General features: G+C 47.9%; 2 protein-coding genes across 2 annotated transcripts; both read right to left on the reverse strand.

Moving 5' to 3' along the window:
- Positions 1-293: 293 nt before the first annotated feature.
- LOC135805262 (dynein intermediate chain 3, ciliary-like) lies at positions 294-12,311 on the reverse strand. Its single transcript, XM_065319275.1, has 14 exons — positions 11,901-12,311; positions 11,114-11,275; positions 10,617-10,732; positions 10,147-10,289; positions 9,490-9,603; positions 8,782-8,886; positions 8,120-8,271; positions 7,434-7,559; positions 6,870-6,923; positions 4,639-4,682; positions 4,215-4,350; positions 3,777-3,923; positions 2,332-2,441; positions 294-1,411 (listed from the first exon to the last, which is right to left on the reverse strand). The coding sequence occupies exons 1-14, from the start codon at positions 12,090-12,092 to the stop codon at positions 1,153-1,155; spliced, it is 1,860 nt and encodes a 619-aa protein (XP_065175347.1). The 5' UTR covers positions 12,093-12,311; the 3' UTR covers positions 294-1,152.
- A 1,150-nt stretch (positions 12,312-13,461) lies between these two features.
- On the reverse strand, positions 13,462-16,828 carry LOC135805263 (actin, cytoplasmic). The gene is made up of 3 exons (XM_065319276.1): positions 16,457-16,828; positions 14,946-15,056; positions 13,462-14,547 (listed from the first exon to the last, which is right to left on the reverse strand). Exons 1-3 carry the CDS (start codon positions 16,709-16,711, stop codon positions 13,783-13,785), a joined length of 1,131 nt encoding a protein of 376 aa, XP_065175348.1. The 5' UTR covers positions 16,712-16,828; the 3' UTR covers positions 13,462-13,782.
- Between the last annotated feature and the right edge of the window lie 3,917 nt (positions 16,829-20,745).

The raw sequence follows: 20,745 nt of genomic DNA on the forward strand, positions 1-20,745 counted from the left end.
TGTGTCTGGAAGTTCGTTGTAAGTTTCATTACTCATTCGGGGGGGGGGGGAAATCCAACGAAAATTCAGACGAATAGGGAAAGCGTAACTTGAAGAGGTTAGCGGAAACCTTACCGTTTAGGTTACTTTAGCAGAGGTAGTCCAGAGCATATCATCATCACTAGTACTACAGTGTTCGGCCTGCTGTACAGACCACAGTGACCTGGTGACTGAGTGTATGATAGCACTAGTGTACGTCAGTGAGAATAGACACTTCTGTACGTTGCAAAAGAGTCGCTAGACACACATCTTGATGATCTTGGATAGAATTTGTTGGCTGGGACAATTCGATATCAAGTAGATTTTCCTAAAAAAATTATACCTGAAGTACATGTATGTCAAGCAGCAGAATACATGAGCATGAGGGTACAGCAGGATATCTGGGGAACTGAGGAACTACGTTGACCAGTTTGAAGTAACATCCATATCCAAACACACAGTGACAATAAAATCTGGTTTACTGCAAATTTGACAATTAAAAATAGCTTCGGTTAGGATACGGAATCGGAATGTTGATGATGATGATGACGATAATTGAATACTATGGGAAGCACTGGCCCTTCCAAAACGCGCTCCCCGTGCACAATAAAAAGTCCTCACTCAGCCAAGCAGTACATCGGTATACTTGCATGATCATGTGACCCCAGGCGCACACAGATACAATCTGCATGACCGACATAGATATAGGTGGACTGATGAACAGGATCATTGCGCAACACCATGTCCAGGGCATACACTAGGATCATTGCGCAACACCATGTCCAGGGCATACACTAGGATCATTGCGCAACACCATGTCCAGGGCATACACTAGGATCATTGCGCAACACCATGTCCAGGGCATACACTAGGATCATTGCGCAACACCATGTCCAGGGCATACACTAGGATCATTGCGCAACACCATGTCCAGGGCATACACTAGGATCATTGCGCAACACCATGTCCAGGGCATACACTAGGATCATTGCGCAACACCATGTCCAGGGCATACACTAGGATCATTGCGCAACACCATGTCCAGGGCATACACTAGGATCATTGCGCAACACCATGTCCAGGGCATACACTGGCTGTGCCAGTGTTCAGAGTCACGGGCTGCTGGGCCGTTCATCACATGCCCTTGGGCAAGTGTATACTGATGACGGGCGCATTGAGCTCCATGATCTCTCGTTCGTCGCGCTCGTCCGGAGTGGCCTTGCGCGCAATCAAAGCGGCCATGTCACTCGCGTTCTTCTTCCGTTCAATGCGCTTGTTCCTCAGCTCAGTCCAGTTTTCTCTATAATCGGTCTTGAAAATAGTATCGTAAAGATTGACCTGCTCAATGGGATCTTTCTTCTTCTTCTTTTCTTCTTCGACGACTGGAGGAGGACTGAAGTGAAGAGAGGAGAAGCAGCAGAGTTCCAGGTTCAAATTCTCATGTTGACAACTATGCTCCGCTCAGTAGAGTAAAGATTGCCTTTAGATCAGTTTAGCCGAACAAGTGGTACCAGCTGTACGGCTGCAGGAAAGAAGTTATCAAGAAATATAGCCTAACGGGGCATTTTTGCATCTAACAATGCAGGGCATTGATTGATCTTGGTAACGCCAACCTCCGGCGCAAGAGCCAGGCTGCCAGTTTGAACTGATGGTGCATTCATTTCTTCGACATGCCCTAGCAAACATTTCCCCATCATGTAAAAGTGCTGGCTGCAAACGTTTGTGTTCTCTTGCAGCACTATGGCAACCTTCATGGGAATACTCATCATATCCCAGTCTATCCAATAAATCCATAGAGAAGACGACCTATCCCGTTATGCATGTCCGGAAATGTTGTATACCTTGACTTTGGTAACCCTGTCCTGTCATCAGGTAGAAACCTAGCAATAATTTAACTAACTTGATAATACATGTCCTGCCTAAGAGGTGCATAGCATAACTTCATTGTAGCGCTGGCATGGCAGATTACAGTGCACACATGTTGTTGTTGGCCACACGATTCTTCAGGGTTTTTTTCCTTTCACCCAGAAGGGCATCATCATGCTCCCTTCTGATGCCTCCTTAGACCTAAATTGGGAAGAAATGAGGAACCGTGTGCAGCCAAGGATGGAGTGTGTGTGTGTGTGTGTGTGTGTGTGTGTGTGTGTGTGTGTGTGTGTGTGTGTGTGTGTGTGTGCGCACACACGTACGTGTGGTGTGTGGGCGTGTGTGTATCTACGAGTGTGTGTGATCACTGCGCACTCCAGTTTGCTTATAGCACTGTCAACAAGGATTCCTACAAGGATTGGGTTGATCTCGTTTCCCATCGCTTACATTTCTGGTGCCGGGGCTGATTGTTTTGCCCGCTCAATCTTCTCCCTGAGGCGCTGATCGCGACGGAAGCCTTCGTGTAGCTTCTCCCGGTGTATTTCCCGCTCTATCACCTGTAACAGATGTACAACGGATATAAGTAGGACATGGCATAACCGACTGTTCTACTATATGTACATGTAGGTACCCTGGATCTTTAAAACAAACACACACACACACACACACACACACACACACACACACACACACGCACTCTATTCCAGTGAAGTACTGTGTTTTCTGGAGTGTAAGCTGCATTTTGAACACATTTTGAATTCACCCCAAAAAGGGGTTGCGGCTTATACTAGGATGATCAAATTACCTGTGATAAACAGGGTAGATATCTGTATTTCGTGGCAAAAATGGGGGGGGGGGGGGTGCGGCTTATACTCCAGTGCGGCTTATACCCCGGAAAATACGGTATTAAAAGGGGCAAATGGTCCAAGGACAACACGGGCCAAAACTCAGTCGCACTGCAATCTCAGCATATCTCCTACTTCAAGTAGAAAATTGATTATTAAAGGGGAAGTTAAGGCAAAAATCAAAATTTCACTAGTTGTAGTCTTTGGGGTGCTGAGTCGAATGGTCTTGGTCCGAGAAAGCTGAGACGCTCCCTTCCTACTTGAATCCCAATCGAACTCGCACACTTCCACCGAAACTGGGTGACTGCGCCCTACTAGATGGGGATTTGTATGCAAAATGTCACTAAAAGCGCCATTTCGTTCTTATAAAAGCACGGATGACCACAATTGGCCCATATGTTGTAGTCTTTTGGACGCTGAGTCGACTGGTTTTGGTCCGAAAAGGCTGCGATGCAGCGTTCCTCCTTTATTTCCAATCGAACATGGTTGAACAAGCGGTCACGTGCTCCTGGGTGCCCAAATCACCTGGTCACCACGCCAGCAGGCGACAACTTTCACACCAAGGTTCAACTCGAGTTCAACTCGAGTGACAGGACTGCACCCAAAAAAAGGTCGAACAGGCTAGTAAGTTGTACCCTGCAGGCACGGTGACCAGGTGACTGGTGTACGCAGGAGCACGTGACCGCTTGTTCAATTATGTTCGATTGGGAATAAAGGAGGAACGCTGCATCGCAGCCTTTTCGGACCAAAACCAGTCGACTCAGCGTCCAAAAGACTACAACATATGGGCTAATCGCGGTCATCCGTGCTTTTATAAGAACGAAATGGCGCTTTTAGTGACATTTTGCATACAAATCCCCATCTAGTAGGGCGCAATCACCCAGTTTCGGTGGAAGTGTGCGAGTTCGATTGGGATTCAAGTAGGAAGGGAGCGTCTCAGCTTTCTCGGACCAAGACCATTCGACTCAGCACCCCGAAGACTACAACTGGTGAAATTTAGTCAAACTAACACGTGCGCACTGCTATGCGTTTGCACTAAGCACTCACGGAGGCGTAGTAAGGCTTTTCTCCGGCATAGGGAGTGCTGAGGACGCGTGAGAATTCCATTACAGTGAGCGACCCGTCTCTGGCTCCCGTCGCCAGCATTTCTCCGTTTCCCTGGATCTTCACTGCTTGCAGTGCACTTTCAGATACCTGAAATGATTTGTGGCACAAATAAGGGCTGATCACACAAACACATCCTGCTTATTCCATGAAATGTTCAAAAATGAGCCCTGAGACCATTTAGAGATGCCACAGGCACTGAATTGAAGAGAATGAGGAAGAGAGACATCCTCCTATCTAGAATCCTCTCACACTCGCAGTCCAATAAAAATAGGCGTTCAAACTCCTCTGCCCTCCTTGGACATAATAAAGGAATGCAATCAAGTTTTCATGATACACATGTACTTCGTACAGTTACTACAAACTCATGTACTAGTATACCTTTTTGCTGGCAAAAGGGTTCTTCTGGTCCCTGCTGATGTCCCACACATCCAGCACCCCGTCAGACTTGGCCGTCATGAAGACGGCAGGTCGAGTTGGGCTCCAGCAACCATCCAACAGATATGCTTCGTCCAGCCTGTATAGTAGAATCAGACAATAAACAACAGAACAGCTGATGTGACCCACCTTGACCCCATTCGAATACAGAGTCAACAAGTCAACAAGCCACATGTTGCAAGAATGTATTTTTATACCAAACGCCCCAAGCAGAAGGAAATAGTTCCTAGTTCCTACCTAGACTGAAGAGAACTGCAAAACGCTTAGTGATGGGAAAGAAAATTCCATTTCCTATCAATGCCTAGGAGTCCCCCTGCATGCACACAGAGGGCTGAACAGATATGACTAACTCCTTGCAGCAACACACCTTGTAGACAAGAGAGGTGCCTCCTTGATGTCTTCGGACCAGATCTATTGCACACGTAGATACAGAAACATGCATGTATGTAAGCACACATGCAAACACACACACACACACACACACACACACATCTCAACTGCTATCAACACCACTAGTATCACCGCCGCCGCCTCCACCATCACACAGAGATGTGATTCGGGGCACTACTGACTACTGACTAGTGTTCGATGGGTCAAGTGTCAAGTGTGTTCATGATCTAGATCAGTCCTGGAATGGAAATTGAGACCATGCACAGCATTACAGATCGGCACAACAGACAGTGGACAGCCCAATAGACAGTCCACAACAGGACAATACAGTACACAGCACCATACACAGTCCACAGCGCAATCAACAGTCCATCACACAATAAACAGTCAGCAGCACAATAAACAGTTAGCAGCGCAATAAACAGTCCACAGCGCAATAGGCAGTTCACAGCACAATAGACAGTCCACAGCATAATAGACAGTCCACAGCATAATAGACAGTCCACAGCACAATAGATGGGGCACAGCACCATACCTAGTCCACTGTGCAATCAACAGTCCATCGCACAATAAACAGTCAACAGCGCAAGAAACAGTCAGCAGCGCAAGAAAGAGTCCACAGTGCAATAAACAGTCCACGGCGCAATAAACAGTCCACAGTGCAATAAACAGTCCACAAAAAAAACAGCAGAATAGAAAGCCCCCAGCATAATAGACAGTAGACAGCAGAAAAGACAGCCCATGGCACAATGGAAATAGACTGCTCAGTACAATAAGTTAGATAGTCCACAGCACAATAGACATCGCACAGCACAAAAGACAGTCCACAGCACTATAGCAGGTACAGAGCACCATAGACAATCCAGAGCACCATAGGCAGTACACAGCACAATACCGGTATACAGTACACAGCATAAGGCTGCATTCACACACGGTACGAACATTCGCGTTTACAGGACCGCACAAGCCACTTGCAACGCCTGTGCATTCACACAGTCAAATCCAGTGCATGCCAAATAGCCAATCACGTAAAAAAGACGCGCGTGACCGATGACGAAGAGCGGGAATTTTGGTTTCTGCACGAGCTGAGAGCACGGCGTACCGTGCGGCGCGGTGGCTCAAAATTTCAAATACATGACTGTACTGCTATTTCTTGGTCCGCTAGTATGATCTCGGTGGAACGTCTCCACAATTGTACAACTGGTGTGTTCGTCTGAGTTTGCTCGAGTTTGTTCTAGTTCGTCAGTCACGCTGACAATGGATGCCGTGATCAGATACAATGAGGGCAGGCAGCAGCTCTTTTCATCATAGTTCCACTTTTTTCTCACTGGTATTTTCCCCATAGTTCTATCAGCCGTAGCTCCACCTCAGCAGAAAAGACAACTCGAGGCATGGTACCGGACTCTCCAAAAACACAAAAACTCTGTGCACTCAACACACCAAACCACTCGTTTCAACTCGCCTGAAAACTAAAAGCCAAATCCGCTTTCAAAGCCGCCTTCAAAGTCGCTCCGGGATGGCTTAAAACGTTGATGTGATTTTCACGTGTCGCGCTTGTTTCCATGCCCAGTTCAAAGAACATGATGTTTGTACGCGGTTTTGTACCGTGTGTGAAAGCAGCCTTATAGATTGTGCACAGCACCATATTATACAGCACGCAGGGCAGTAGACAGTCCACAGCATAGTAGATGGTACAAAGCACAATAAATTGTGAACAGCACCATAAACAGTCCACGACGCAATAGACAGTCCACAGCATAATAGACAGTAGACAGCACAATAGACAGTAGACAGCACAATAGACAGTCCACAGCACAATAGACAGTCCACAGCACAAAGACTGTCCACGGCACAATAGAAATAGAGAGGAACGATGTTACACTGCACAATAAGTTTGGCACAGTAGGCATCGCACCGCACAATAGACATTCCATAGCACCATAGCAAGTGCACAGCACCGTAGCAAGTCCACAGCACCATAGACAGTCCAAAGCACAATAGACAGTCCACAGCACAGTAAACAGTCCACAGCACAGTAAACAGTCCACAGCACAGTAAACAGTCCACATCACAGTAGCAAGTCCACAGCACCATAGACAGTCCAAAGCACAATAGATAGTCCACAGCACAGCAAACAGTCCGCAAAGATATAGACAGTACACAGCACAATAGACAATCCACAGCGCGATAGAGCTGGGATCGACTTACATGACACATCCAACCGGCGATGCTCAGAAAGGTCTCTTTGGCAAGTGGGTTCCTCTGCAATAATCAGAAGAAAAGGATAATCTTGCATGCGGTGTGTTGAAATGGCTATCCTGTAGGAAGTTCATCTCAAGTTTGTTTCTGATAAGACGTCGCTAGCATTGAGGTGGTAAGAAGCAGCCTAAGTGAAGTGTGTTGTATTCTTCAATACTCTTCTTGGTGATAAAGGATTTCTTCTTGATGGTGGTGGTTAGTGGAGTGGCTCAACGTTGATACTCCTGAGTGTATGTACGTTCACTCGTATGTATGTCACCAATACATGCACTGTGTTGAACAAAAAAATAGACTTGTTCGATTTCTGGCGGTGACGGTCATTTTTTTCTTCAGTTTTTTTCCCCTTTTGAGTCCCTCAGACTCGTGAATGTAATAGACCTGTGAACAGAAATGATTCAGTGGTATGTTCAACTACGTTGTCAACCTGCTGGTATAGCGGCACCATGGCAATATCATGCATTTCAGAGTGCTTTCACTAGTCGTGTTGACGTTGTCGGATGCTCCGTGTCTTACCTGCACTGTGTGAACAGGTGATGTGTGTCCACTGAACATGTTCATCAGCATGTCTGCTGGGCTTTTCCCCTTCCGGTTACCAGTCAGGATTCGGCCCTGCTCAGTGCCCACCTTGAAGCGCGTGGACTGGATAAGAAGCAAGGTCAAAATCACGGTTGCCCGCACAAATAGTATTGATCAGCTTTGCGGAAGAAGGATTTGAAGCAGCATTCGGCCTTGTAAAAATTAGTTCACTTCAGCCAAATCACCAGCGCTGTACTAACCAGCCTGAAAGACCTATGATGTGATGATAATAATTATTATTACCAGTAATTTCATTAGTATCTCCAATGTAGTGCATTCCTTTTTTCTGCTAAGCACTTTGCACCAGATGTGCACAATTATGCTTCTCCTCTTCAGCACGAAAGGATTACATTCATCATCTGCTAGCCAGTTATCAATACATGTATAAGACGCACAACCTTCAATGATGGAAACTTCGTGAGATCTTGACGATTGAAGTTGGATATCTGATCGACCTCAACATGTCCTGCGATTCTGCTTAGTTTGCTGATGATGTGCCGTGGGAATGAGTCACTACACACGGTCAGCTGAAGAGCACAGTGGTGATGGGGTTAGTTGCAGTGGAATAGCTTTACTCAAACCATCTAAAAAGTTTGAAAAAGGGGCTCCGATTCCTGGCTCACCTGTGTTGGATCGTATTCAAGACATGTTCCTCCGTACTTGTCTTTGCCAAATCTCTCGTTACACAGCTCCAGGGTGGTGCACGGCTCCTTCATCTTGCGAACATCCCACCACATGACTGTGCCATCGGTTGACGTGGTGAAGAATTCAGTGCCTGCGTGAGTTGGATTTCACGGACAGACTTCGGTCAAATCACGGTGCCAGGTACTACCGCTGGTGTCATGCAACATATTCAATGGAAACTGTAGCTACAACCCGCAGCGCTGTACCTGCATAGCATGACCCATGCCCCCTCCCCCCCCCATCCCCATCCCTCTCTATTCGTCCAACCCAAACTGTTCTGATGCAGACCAGTGCTACTAGGCAGGCTGTGACTTGAAAGGCTACATCTTCTCCTCAAACAAAATACCCCTGAGTGCGCGGGCCACTGCCGGATGGTCTGAGTGTGCGAGACACTAGGTATCCAACAAGCTGTAGGAAGGCTTCCTGATGAATCTCGCCTTGCAATGAAACTCTCTGTAAGAAAACGCTTGACTTTTTGTCACCGGCAGAAATGGAGAGGGGGGGGGGGGGGGGTGTCATATATTGAATGTTACATGCAAGTGAACACAGACTCTGATGTGACGAGTTCTGCTTCCCAGCAACATGGTGGGTATGCCTGTACCTGATTTGGCTGAAAGGTAGATAAGCTGGCGGACGGCAAACTTGTGACTGTGGTCCAGGTCAGATACTTCTACGGGTTGAGAGCCTTTGCGCAGGTCCCAGAAAGCTGTTAGAAAGGAGAAAGAGGTAAGAGCACGAGGAAAAATTGATTCGAAAACCAAAGCCGGGTTGGGTATGATTGTCAGGATGGCCGATTGACCGTGTGCACAGTATCACCATGGTCACTGTGAAATCACCCATACACTCATCATTGACCGTGTGCACAGTGTCACTATGACATCATCCATATGTTCACAGTGTCACTGTGACATCCACTGTGTGCACAGTGTCACTGTGACATCATCTATACACTCATCAAGTTCTCTTCATTTCTGGGTGAAAGGGTGCCTTCAAAAACCCTTTGCCAGTGTTGACGCTTTGCAGATCTGTAGAACAGTTCACCGCCCATTTCATTCCCCAGGTTTCAACCGGTTGTTTACACATTCTGTGTGTGCCGCGCGTGTGTGTGTGCCGTGTGTGTGTGTGTACGTGTGTGTGTGCATGTGCGTGTGTGCATGTGTAAATACTGTATGAGTATGTCAATACAGTCAGTGCACTAGAAACCCTAATACTACATCAAGGTAATCAGCTGAACACTGCACGCATGCCGTCCATGGAAATAGAGTGAACGGCCTACAGTGTCCCATAGCATAGCTATAGCTACACTCACCAACTTGACCATTCAGGAGACCTCCCGCCAGCGAACTCATGTCCTTGGGATAGAAGTCCAGAGTTACTATGGGAGAGGGAGACTTGATCACAAAGTCAGGCTTCTTTGGGCTAGCTGAGTCCAGAGAAGAGAGGGAAACCAACAATGCACGAATACCGGAATAAACACGGTATGCCACAATGGCTGCACACCTTCCTGTCTCTAGGCACTTCAGGCACATGATCTGTATGCAAACCTGGCGTTATCTGAATACCCTCCAACTGCAAAATAGACTTTGGACTCTCAAGACAAGTGGAGGAATGGCGGATCAAGACAGAGACTTCTCACGGGTTGCGTCATGGTTTTATTCCGCGGGCATATACTTGACATACTCCTGCAGTGCAAGAAGATACTGATATGGCAGGGCGCGCGACTCCATCCAGGTTACTCACTCACGGACCATCTCGAGTTAATGCCATATCAACATGCTGCAATGCGAATGCATTGCCCAGCCAAAGACACGGCAATCATGCGGACCAAACAAATAACTTTAGGGAGCAACGAGACAAGCAAATGCCCACTGACAACAGTCAATACGGGCCAGTGGGGATTGAGATACCATCGATGCGGATTCAAAAGGTGAGGCAATATACAGCAGCACCGGCAGTCATGGCTTACAAATGTCCCAAACGTAGGAATCGTACTGCATGTTCTTCTCGCCACGCTGGAAGTCCACGATGGAGTGAGCGGCTGCTATTTTGAACGTGTTTGATTGGCTCCAACTGATGCTGGAAATAGGTCGACCAATGGAATGCAGATCCCTGGCGCAGAACACGAAGCAAAGGTGACAAGACTGGCCCATTACCCTCCCAACATGAAGACATAATGTGATCTGTATCATGATCTGACAAATTTGTTTAGCTATTCATATTGATAATGGAGCCTGTCACCATTGTGGATCTTAAAATACATGAAATATGATATTGTTGGGACCTTATCTGCACCACCGGCGGCATGTGTTTAACATAACAACGCTAGATACATATCTATCCAGTGACTCCTGGTTGCACTTTGCACACTGGCAAGTGCACTTCCACACACAATGCGTCACTAGCTGCAGTGCAGTACTATAGTGCATGCTGGCTCACTTGAAGGTGTTGACGACCTTGATCTCCGCTGGACCATCCAAGAAACCCGACTCCTCCGGGAAATACTCTTCATAGATGTCTATTGAGTTGTTCTCCTTGATCCCATACTCCATTGTCTGCAGGCAACGCACGTAGAGCATGGCACTGTGAGCACATCCACTTCTACTACAACTTTTGACCAGTCGTCTTTATCAATGTAGCGTGTCAGGCTGATTTCACATGCATCACATTTAGTTACCAAGTTACATTGGCCCGTCAGCGAGGCCAAACACATCACACTGTAGCTAGTGAAGGGACAGAACACTCCTGTACGTGTTACTCTACATGTACATGTGTATGTATATCAGTCGTCTATGAACTCCCGTATATATATATATATATACCTGGCCGGCCCTTGGCACAGCCTCCCGGTACCAATGTCAGCTGCATGCGCCGAAGCAGAAAGGGCAATGCATGATTTCTAAAGTGAGAGGATGACGCGCCCAGCTGGCCCTTACCCTGCACAGATTCTGCACAATCTGTATGTACTCCATGTCCTTCTCCACTTTCTTACGGAAACGGATCATCGGCTCTGCTTCGGAGATGTTGATGTCTTTCGGCCAGCCACCCTCCACGTGGTTCATAGCCCTGCTCTCAACCTTCACGTTCTCTGTGTTTGTCTGCAATGGATAAGTCAACATCAGGACAAGTGATCCTTTTTAAGATCCCAGCAGCTGAGCTCAGTGTACCGTGCGTGTAGCCGGTCCGGTACTCGCACAAACCAACAGTATGACGTGCCTTTTCTTGCGAATAACAATTCTCAACAATTCTCCTCTTCAATCAATCTTGCCCCGGTACGCGGTGGCCACCTAATGCTCTGTGTGCAGTAGGCCCCAACGGTTCAGGAGTCCGGACCCGCTTCGAGTGAGCTATTAGCCTATGTTCTGTGTCTCTGTCCATGGGCCTGAGCAATAATTATTGCAATGCCGTACCACAATTGGCACTGGGATTTCACTGAGGTGGTCCGGCCAAATGGTTTACCGTATAATTGACTGGAAATGAACTTCATTCATGAAAACCCCTGTTTTGCACGAATTGGGCGGGTCAACGTTTCCGAAATAAGGTCCAGCCATGGCCAGACTGGACGCCTGGGTGATACGGCCCTGAATCATATCCCATAAACTTTTTTCGAGAGTATACGTTTGATCTGTTTCCGGGTCATGTAGATCTCCAACCAGTTTTGTCACATTATGTCCTCGTCTCGCTGGTCCTAGCTGCACATTCCCCATACGATGGCTGGCTTACCTCGTTTGTCGACATTTCGGTGCCTTTCTGTGTAGCGGCATCGACAGGATTCTTGGAGATGTAGTCCTGCACGATGATGGACTCATCCGCTTTCACGTCGCCTTTCCTGTCCTGGACATCATCCTGGTCCCTGAGGCGTAGAGGCCTGCCGAACTGGCGCAGCATCCGGGCATAAACGTGCACCGTCTCCATTATTTATACGCCAGTGGGTACAGTGCCTCTGCTCGAAATGGAGATAGTAATGGAAATGGAGATAGTATTCGATGCCGCTACCCGTTGACTTGGAGAGCTAGTCGTCCGCCAGAGCAAGAGCTGGGTGCCGGTCAGGCTAGGAAAGCTAAGCAACGACTTCCGTCGCAGTGCTTCCTTTCCAGAGCGACTGCTTTGACGGTTTTTTCCAAGGAAGACCCACCAACTAAAAAATTACTTTGTGGAAGCGGACAGAGTCAACAGCATTTACACAGCCGCCCGGTGTACTGGCGCACCAGTGCCACCACCATGACCACGCACGCAGCGTGCACAAGATTTGTAGACGTCGACTCTCCATCACCAAGTAACACCATGTTTCCGTACCGCAAAGTGTGAGTGTGATTTCTATGAAGTATGACTATGTCTAGTATGTGTATGAGTGACTATGTCTGGCCGAGACCGAGTCAGACTGCTCAGACAGTAGACTCTCGACCACAGAGTAGAGTCCAACAGATTCAGCTACATGACATTGTATTATTCGACTCATTATCAAGCATTACGTCATTAGTGATGGGTCACCATGGCATTGGCATTGCCATGCAAGACAGACTCAGTGACATTATTATGACGGTATGACGGTATGTGTCTGTGTAGTCTTATCTACCAATACCAATACCATGGTGTACAGTCACGGTATGTGGTTGTGGTGGGTGTGGTGTTTTTATTTAATTTTATTTGGGGGTATGTGCCATCAAGACTGAAAGGAGTACACAAACCCGCTTTATGTACTCTTTGTGGAGTTTGTGCGTAGTCCCTACCCCCCCCCCCCCCACACACACACGCCTGCTGGATAGCTGCTGTCGTCCCTACATATTCTTTCCTCCCATGCAGAAGTCACTTGCGCAACGTATGTGTTGTTGGCATAAGCCTGCACGGACTGGGCATGACTGCAGTTTGGGGCTAGGGCAAACCAGCAGGTTCTCAATCTTGATGCCGGTTAGTTTTATGATAGTAGCCTGGTCTACTATGTGGAGACAGTGTGGGTTTGAGTGAGCAGCCCCCCCCCCCCCCCCCCGTGCCAACCAACCGTGTAGTCTGACCCCATAATACCAGGACAAGCAGCTTCAGAAACATAACAGCACCGTGGCACAGTGGATGCTGCCTTCACACATTCTACAAGGCACACACATCATGCGACGATGTCCGTGGCCGGGATGTCCGGGATCAAGGGAAGGAGTCTGGTGTCCGGGATCAAGGGAAGGAGTCTGGACACGGATTTACTTTTAAACTTGAACTCATCAAAATAAGAAGATAAGAAACCAATGATTATACAACGTAGATGAACTGCGGACATCATCGCTGCCGTAATCAGTAATGGCAGAACAGAACATGACACTGGATTAGAACAGCTGATATAATATGTGCCTGCGTATATATTTGAAGTAGAGTAGCTCATGATGAGGTGTGCGTCCACAAAGTAAGAAGGCTCGATTGCTGCAAAGCAGTGTCAAGACAGTGAGTGGATAACAAGCTGCTCTGAACACTCTGCTTTGCACCGACAGAGGGCACATGCTCCTAAATGAGATAATATGACAGTATGGCAGCATAGTGGTGTTGCGTGTGATGCCAAAGCCAGGTCCAGTGGTGGTGGTGGTTGACTGGCTACACTGCAGCTTCTCAGGCATAGCAGTGTTTAGAAGCACTTGCGGTGGACAATGCTAGGACCGGACTCGTCATACTCCTGCTTGGAGATCCACATCTGCTGGAAGGTGGAGAGCGATGCCAAAATGGAGCCACCAATCCACACAGAGTACTTTCGCTCTGGCGGGGAAATGACCTTGATCTTCATCGACGGTGGTGCCAGGGCAGTGATTTCCTTCTGCATCCTGTCCGCAATTCCCGGGTACATGGTAGTACCACCGGATAGGACGACGTTAGAGTACAGGTCCTTGCGGATGTCTACATCGCACTTCATGATACCGTTATAAGTGGTCTCGTGGATACCAGCCGATTCCATTCCCAAGAAGGCTGGCTGGAACATGGCCTCAGGGCAGCGGAATCGCTCGTTGCCAATGGTGATGACCTGACCATCGGGAAGCTCGTAGCTCTTCTCCAGGGCGCTGCTTGAAGAAGCGGTCTGCATTTCCTGCTCAAAGTCCAGGGCAATGTAGCAGAGCTTCTCCTTGATGTCGCGGACAATTTCACGCTCGGCAGTGGTGGTGAAAGAGTAACCACGCTCAGTGAGGATCTTCATGAGGTAGTCAGTCAAGTCACGGCCGGCCAGGTCGAGACGGAGGATTGCGTGGGGCAGAGCGTATCCTTCATAAATAGGTACTGTATGTGTAACACCATCACCGGAGTCCAGAACAATACCGGTGGTGCGACCAGATGCATAGAGGGAGAGGACAGCCTGGATGGCGACGTACATAGCTGGCGTGTTGAATGTCTCAAACATGATCTGCAGAGAACCAAAAGAGAAACAGGCTCCTACCTCAGTGCACTGTGTATGGGTAAATTAAAGCTAACTTTGTTCTGCAGTCTCAGAGTTTACATGAGCTGCGAGGGTGTTTTGGGATATCCATGTAGTTCAATGCCTGCCAACTAATAAAGGGATTCAAAGGAGCATGTCTTAACTGCAAAACATGCATGCGGTCACCCATCTTAAGGTAGTGTACATCTCAAATCATGCAGTTATGTCAAACACGTATTTCTACACACCGAGATAATGTTCATTGTAAACTTGAGCCTGATACTTCAAAAAATCAGTAGTTGAGGGAAAAGTGAATAGGGACAAAAGCGGCTTGAAGAAATGCTGAAGTTCACACTTTAAACTTGTTGTGCTGTATTGAGCCATACCTGTGTCATCTTTTCACGGTTAGCTTTTGGGTTGAGTGGTGCCTCAGTCAACAGAACTGGGTGCTCCTCCGGGGCCACGCGCAGTTCATTGTAGAAAGTGTGATGCCAGATCTGTGCAGTGCAAACGGAAAAACACAACACAACATGCGGAGTGGACTGGTTTGAGGGGATCCAATAAGCCGTGGGATTCTATGATGATAAAACACTCTGAGTCAAATGACTAAATCTGACGAATCATCATAATCTGCATACATACATGTACATGTGTACATGTGTACATGTGACGTTGTGCATGTGTCGGGTTCCCTGGCAAGTTACTAGTACATGATTGTACTTCAAGTACTTTGAAGTATACTCTGTAAATCAACTAATTTTCGCTGGCAATTTAAATTTGGCTGATTTCGCCACTTGCTGCCAACCGGCCAAAGTAAATCGCAGGTCAAAGTTTGTCACAGAGGCAAATGATGCTTTTAGTTGAGCCATGGCTGCATGTGAGAGTACCAACAACTGATCGAATTTCTTTTTGAACCCCCCCCCCCCCCCATCGGCCAAAGTTTGATCACAGCAAAAGGTTTCATTTCCAGATCGGCCAAAGTTTTTCATCGGCTAAAATTTGTTGACTTTTTATGGTGAGTAGTTGGGATGGGACCCAAGTGCCATACCTCACTCACCGGGATACCATTGAAGAAGTCAGCACTGTAGCTGCATGCTGGGTGAGGGGTAGGGATATGATACTGACATGTTCATACACTGATTTTCATAAGCGAACAACAAAATGAACACTATCCTGCGACCATGGTAACCGTGAGCAGGTCGAGTTCTAGCCGAGCCAAGTTGCCATGGCCCTGAGCCTGCACGAGTTCATTGGCCAGTCTATGCTGTTTGGATGCAACATCAAGTAACGGTTACGTTTAGTTGTTATGCAGTTATCTACATGATTGTACAATGTAGCTGCAGCTGGCCACACCTGATGAACAGGAATGAAGTGCAGTGATGCCCAAACCCTAAACTAAAGATTCATTTGTAATATGAATAATTATCTACCTACATGTACATGTACAGTCATGTACTGATGTAAGTCCTTTGCTTCTCTCGCCTGGCTAGTGGAGTAGTGCTCATCATCTCAACAATCATGGCATTTTCCTTACTAATACTACTGCATGTCGGAACCTACTCAGCACATGCCGGTTGATGCCATTAAATAACAGCTAATAGAAGCACCCCATACGCGAAGTGAGATGTGGGACCGTTCAGCGTTGACACGGTATTCTTGTTTGTGTTTGGGACAGATTGCCTGATTTGTAACACTAACAGCACACTGTGACTTGGCACTTCGAAGTACGTGTACCACAGAGTGAAGGCGTATGCACCTCGGCCCAGTTTTGCTGGTGGTCTCGCCGTGTGAATGCAACTGAACACCACATGCATAGCCAGACTCCAGAGACGTCGTTATGACTTATGAGATTAGTTGACCGAAACATGTACATCATGCATGTTGTTGTTGTTCATACCTTCTCCATGTCATCCCAGTTGGTGACGATACCGTGCTCGATGGGGTATTTCAGGGTCAGGATACCTCTCTTCGACTGGGCCTCGTCTCCGACGTAGCTGTCCTTCTGGCCCATACCGACCATCACACCCTGGTGGCGGGGACGGCCGACGATGGAGGGGAAGACGGCACGGGGAGCATCATCTCCAGCGAAACCAGCCTTGCACATTCCACTGCCATTGTCTACGACAAGAGCTGCAACATCTTCATCACACATGATGACCGATTGAAGGTGAGAGAATCTTTTTTTTTTAAATGAAGGCGAAGAAATGACCTAGACTAGAGACCCGACACAAGCGATCTCGGTCGACTTTGCAAATGCACACCCCTTCTGCCATGTCGCTCAACTTTAATCCCCCTCGATCTACCTTCGTCCGCTGCCCTCTGAAGTCTGATGGAAGTAGTAGCAGTAGCGGCTCTAGTCTAAGCTGTAAGTGTAAGACTTGGTGTAAGTGTCACGGTAGTGAACGCGCTGCACTCGTACGACTGTGCTCGGGTGCGACCGTTCTCGGAAGCGACCATCCCGCATCACGACGTGTGGCTATGGAATAGTGTGATGCATGCAGGCGACTATGTTACTTGCACTGCCAGTTGCACGAGAAGCAACGAACATCAGGGCCACTAATGCTGCACGAATTTATGTAGAAGACCACGAGACCCAAGCAACAGTTACTGGTCGAGCGGCATGCAGACTGTCTTGAGTTGTGGTAACCTGCGGCGACTGATCTCCAGCATGGAGGCCAGGGCCGGGTAGCGCTCGAGTCGAAGGTGTCCAGGGAGTCAACCAGGGTCAACAACTATGCTATGCACACGTACACTAATGTCATGGCCCGGCCTTGATTCTGCATGAGTGTCAGGCACGCGCGTTGTTCATGTTCAAAGCCGTAGAAATCTGATTCTAGCGTTAGTCGCGGAAGAGGCACTGGCAGAGATGTTTGGGAAGAGGCAGGGGATGTTCATGATGTTTAGGAAGTGGCTGGGTTCACCTGAAACCACTAACTGGTTGAATGCATAAATTACATGCTTTGTCAACGCCCGCCCGCGGAGTCGTCGAATCGGTGCGACACACCACGACCACCACCTTCCTAGTACTACGTGTAGTACCACCTTTCAGTTCTACTATTCTACTGTACGTACTGGCACCTTCCTTGCAGTTTGCTGGCTCCCCGCACTTCCAAAACTGACTCGCAGCGCTCGCCAGACCGTATTCGGTCTTGCATGTTAGAACTAAATGAACAAGCGCCACTGCTCCTCACAATCATTGAATCAACATCCTCAATACAAAGCTATTCTCCACTAGTACTAGACTCTACGCTCATTGCCTTAGTTTTGTCTCTTGGCTATACTGTGTACTAGTACTGCATGTAGCTGTTGTCGCATTACTATACCGTGTTATACCGCACCCTCTCGTTTCTTCACCCTTGCATGCGTGTTGTTGACTACTCTCTTTGTGCTGTTGTTATCACATCACAACTGTATTATGCAGTTCGTTTGCAGCTGACACTGTGACAGATCAGATCAGCTTCTTAGCTTCTAGGATGGCATCTCTTGCTGTCCCACTTTGACCTTGAAGTTGGAGCCTCCGCTTGCGCGAATGCTGCTGTGCTACAGTGCATGTCCCACGGTAAACTGGGTCGTGTATGTGTCATGATCCACAAGTAAACGTCCGTTTTTTTTTAAAGTAATGTGTTGCAGCGATCGAGTCATGAGTCATAGTAATCATAATAAATAATAATTTAATAATTACAGTAATCAGACTCAGAGGCTTCATTGTGAAGTGCAGTAGACTCAAGTCAGAAATAATTATTCAAATAGCAGAGACGCAGGGCTTCACAAGCTTGATGGCCACCTTTTACATAAACGGAGGCCAGAACTGCAGCAGAAGGCTATACATGTATACATGTAGCTGTGAGTAAGAAGAATGCCCAGTGCAGTGCACTCTGAAGATGGCTTGTCATAACCAGGGAGTAGAATATTATTGTACTACTCCCTGGTCATAACGATTCACAATACATAATTGCGGACGACAATATGTTCGACGGAGGACATTACGGCCCTTCTCCAGTCCGTTGACGCGTCAAAAGCAACTGGACATGATGACTTGCCGGGTATTGTCCTTAGAAACTCGGCATCAATACTGGCTCCCTCGCTCAGCATCATTTTCAATACTTCGTTATGTCAGGGGTGTGTTCCCCGTCAGTTTAAAATTGCTAATGTGTCGCCGCTATTCAAAGGTGGCGGCCTTGACCCTTGTCAGCCTACTGCGTATCGACCTATTTCTCTACTACCAGTCGTTTCTCGCCTCCTCGAGAAGATCGTCAAAGCTCAGCTTACATCCTTTCTGACCGATCACAGTATTCTCCCTGACTCGCAGTTCGCGTACAGGAAGAACCACAGTACGGAGGACGCTCTTGTGCTAGCTGTCAATCGCTGGCTGAAAGCGAAGTATGAGCGCAAACTCACAGGTGTGATATTCGTGGATATGTCGAAGGCTTTCGACTGTGTCAAACACACCATCTTGGCACAGGAGCTATCCGACATTGGGGTCGGCGGTACTGTCCAGATATGGTTCACTAGTTACCTGAGTGAGCGGCTTCAACGCGTAGTCGTGGGCGGAAATTGCTCGGAATACGTCGCATGCAGTCGAGGGGTGCCGCAAGGATCCGTCCTCGGCCCCCTCCTGTTCACACTATACATCCGTAACCTTCGATGCTGCTTGCCCCAGCAGGTCACAAACCAGGAATTTGCAGACGACATTGCAATTGAAGCCTCGGGCAGTTGCGAACAAGTGTGCTCTTCTCTAAGCACAGCCATCACTGGCCTGTCGCAGTGGTTGGAGGACCGCGGGCTAATGCTGAACCAAAAGAAAACGCAAGCTCTGTTGATTACCCCAAGAGGCCCAGCCCCTGACACAGATAACATTCGAATTCGCTGTGGGAATGCAGCCCTTGCAGTTGTGGAACAAGCGCGGTACCTGGGCGTAATGGTAGATGGGCAGCTCTCCTGGGAGCCTCACGTCAATCACACAATCCAGCAGGTGCGGAAGTCAGTAGGTGCGCTGTGGCGGAGCCGCCGAAGCCTCACCCTGGCGTCAAAGATCCTGTTTTACAGGTCGATGATCCAGGGTAGGTTGTCGTACGCTTCCAACGCCTTTTATCCGTCACTTCAAATTGGCAACATGGAGCCCCTCACACGTCTAACGAAGTGCGCTATCCGCGGCTTCTTCGGTCTGCCACCGTGGTCGCGCACGAGCCCGATCTTTGAACAGCTCCGCCTCACCACCCTGGAGGACATGTTTAACATTAAGCTCCTCATCTTTGTCCGTCGTTGTCTGTTCTCCCGAGCTAGCTCCCTCTTCACCAGCTTCTTCGTGAGAGTTACTGGTGACCGCACTCGGGGAGCAGCACATCACCTCGTTCGAGTACCATTTTGGCCCGGTCCTGCGGGTCGAGCGACCATGCAGTTCATCGGCGCAGTCCTGTGGAACCAGCTCCCGCCTGATCTCCGTTCCGAGCCCAGCCACCTTCAGTTCTGTGCCCTGCTAAAAGCGCATCATGGCTCCGTTTAAATGCTTTTCGGCTAGTGTGTTTCTGTGGTATAGCGGACTGAAGAATAGTAAACGTGTTTTGCAATATATGTATGAAGCTATTTTGTATATAGTATGTTCCCATTCCGTTTTTGCTTTGGTGTAGCCCTGAGGTTGATTGCTTATTTATTTCTACCCTCCTCTCTCCATACTTCTGTCCCCCCCCCCTCTCTCTCATTCCTTCTGTCGTCCACATGTATCAAAGGAGGCGAAATCGCCTGTTTGTGGTGCGACGTTAAATAAACTTCTACAACAACAACAACAACCTTGTCACGCCCATTTATGTGCTCTCTCGAAAGCGTCCAAATATTCAAAATTGGTTACTTTTCTATCTGGTCACCAATGGTCAATCCTTCGGTCAGTTACGTTTTCGGTTTTCAACAGGGTTCTTTTTCCCGCAGATCTATCTGTAACATATTCAGTTACCTTCGGTGACTTCTTTCACTTGTGATTTTTTCTCCTCCCCTCCCCATTACTATTATCATCATTAAATTTGTCATGTCGCTCGCATGTATAAAAGAAGGCGCCATCGCCTGTTTGTGTTGCGACTTTAAATAAAATTCAACAACAATATGAGGCCTCATAATCAGCCTCATATCAGGCTGCAGCCTACAAGTGTACTTAGTGCAGGGTTTCCACCGGGATGTCGGACTGTGAGTCTGTAC

The sequence above is a fragment of the Sycon ciliatum genome, chromosome 1 (assembly GCF_964019385.1).
Source record: "Sycon ciliatum chromosome 1, ocSycCili1.1, whole genome shotgun sequence".
Classification (NCBI taxonomy): Eukaryota; Metazoa; Porifera; class Calcarea; order Leucosolenida; family Sycettidae; genus Sycon; species Sycon ciliatum.